Source organism: Tigriopus californicus, chromosome 8 (assembly GCF_007210705.1).
Source record: "Tigriopus californicus strain San Diego chromosome 8, Tcal_SD_v2.1, whole genome shotgun sequence".
Lineage (NCBI taxonomy): Eukaryota > Metazoa > Arthropoda > Copepoda > Harpacticoida > Harpacticidae > Tigriopus > Tigriopus californicus.
In genome coordinates, this window is record NC_081447.1 from 7,803,540 (window position 1) to 7,805,426 (window position 1,887).

Sequence of the window (1,887 nt, forward strand, 5' to 3'; positions counted from 1 at the left end):
ATTTTCCGAGCATGAGAGGGGTCCCCGGTTCGATTCTCCCCCCCCGACCTTTCTCAAGGAAACTTTACACGCTAACCACACCAACAGACGGAGAACCAATCTAATACGGACTAAGACACTGTCTATCGAAACTTAAAACGGATTATATGATGGCTAGCTTCGCAGGCCGGGCGAGGTTCACCCCTCGGACCCTAGCACCCCCCCACCCACCAAAAAAATGCAATTCCGATCGGTAACATATTACACAAGATTGGTCGTTGTTATTCACTCGTAATCTGACGGCAATGCGTCAACATCGGCCCTCCCAAACATCTATTTGGTCAAACCTCAACTCGACCAACATCAGCTCGGCTCAGATCGACTTTACTTGACCATTACTCTAATTACTTTTTACTGACACAGTATCTTTATTCATATGTTGTGCAGCATTTTGGCAACAATTCCCGTTAAATTTGCATTTGATGGCTATTTTGGAAAAATACCAGTATTTCAAAATTGCACATTGTGGCAAGAATTATGGAAAGACATCATGCCAAAAGCTGGAGCTGAAGCATAAAAATGACATGTCATCTGCATAACTTGAATTGCGATACAATGGGGTTGCCAACTTCAATAGAAGGCAGAGATGCTGCACTACGTAGAAGCAACCCTTGCGACGATTTCAATCATCAATTGGAGACATGCGAAAGCATTTCTACCTTTAGTGCAGCTTCTTTCGATCCCAATGTGAGGGCACGTTTACGGATTTCTTTGGTTTTGATCGGCGGTCCTTCCAGTGACATTGCTTCGAGCATCAATGGAATGGGAGCCGTTTTGGATGCCGTGGGTGATTCTATTGAGCCTTTGCGTGTGCCACCCCCTTGCCTCATAGGTCTGGGTTGCGATCCGGAAGTGCTCGATCCATTGGTATGCTCGGGAATTCCATTTTGTCCTTCCTTTGAAACGGTCGTTGACAGCTGTTGATGCGGCGATTGGGACCATAATGATTGCGAAGCGTCTTGTCTGGAACAATGAAACAGTACCTTGTCAGCTTTGCCTATGGGTCCCAATGGCACTCTCATCTACATACATAAGGTGCTTTAAAACAAACGACAGCTCTTTGTGTCGAGGGTCCGTATCTGACAAGAATTTTTATCGTTTTATGTTTCAATTCGGATGATTCATCAATCATATGTCCGTTTAGCTCGAATTGGTGCAACTATTATGTTCTTGGAGGCACAATAAGAAGGTGTTCCCTTTCTTTCGTGCCATGTACATATATTCAAGTAAGTTCCTCTCCTCTTTCACATTTTTGGGACAAAATCAAGACATATCCGCCCTGTAAATTCCCATGACGATGAAATAGTGCTTCAACTATCATTCAAGTCAAAGCGTGAAAGATTTCTTGGGTGCTCAATGCCAGGCATGCACCACCCTACGAATTGCAATTGGTCTTTTATTCATCATATTGCCTTTGGCAACAATTAGGGGCGCTCTTCGGAGGTTATGCTATTTCCAGGCTTCGTGTCTAGTAGAAAGTCTGGTTTAGTAAACACGTAGCAGCCTAGAATTGGATAGAACTAATCAAGTCGAGCATGATTAGCTCGGGGCACACAAGTATATCAATCGATCGTAAAAGAGCCGTAAAAATAAGAAGGCTCTAGAAATCTATGCAGAGATTTGAATGCTAATTCATGCTCGATTTTGTAGAGGAGAAAACCACATTTGATGATGAACCTAATAATGTGCATAGAAAGACCTAGTTATGTCTAACTACCAACTACTTGGTAAACATACAAGGACAGTAAAATTCGAGTGTTACAGTTTATGGGCCTTTTAAGTTCTAAAATGGTCCAAAGATACTCAGTTTATGATTTTTAATTGGCACTCACCAATAGCCTGTACCTT

The 1,887-nt window shown here is 42.8% G+C and overlaps 1 protein-coding gene across 3 annotated transcripts in view; it reads right to left on the reverse strand.

The window, feature by feature from the left end:
- Nucleotides 1–1,887, reverse strand: part of LOC131885267 (5'-AMP-activated protein kinase subunit beta-1-like) — a 16,401-nt gene that overhangs the window by 1,510 nt on the left and 13,004 nt on the right. For all 3 annotated transcript variants that reach the window (XM_059233276.1, XM_059233275.1, XM_059233274.1), the window contains one exon: nucleotides 699–1,002. In XM_059233276.1, the coding sequence (XP_059089259.1) occupies nucleotides 699–1,002 (304 nt within the window). The remainder of the gene's footprint in view (nucleotides 1–698; nucleotides 1,003–1,887) is intronic.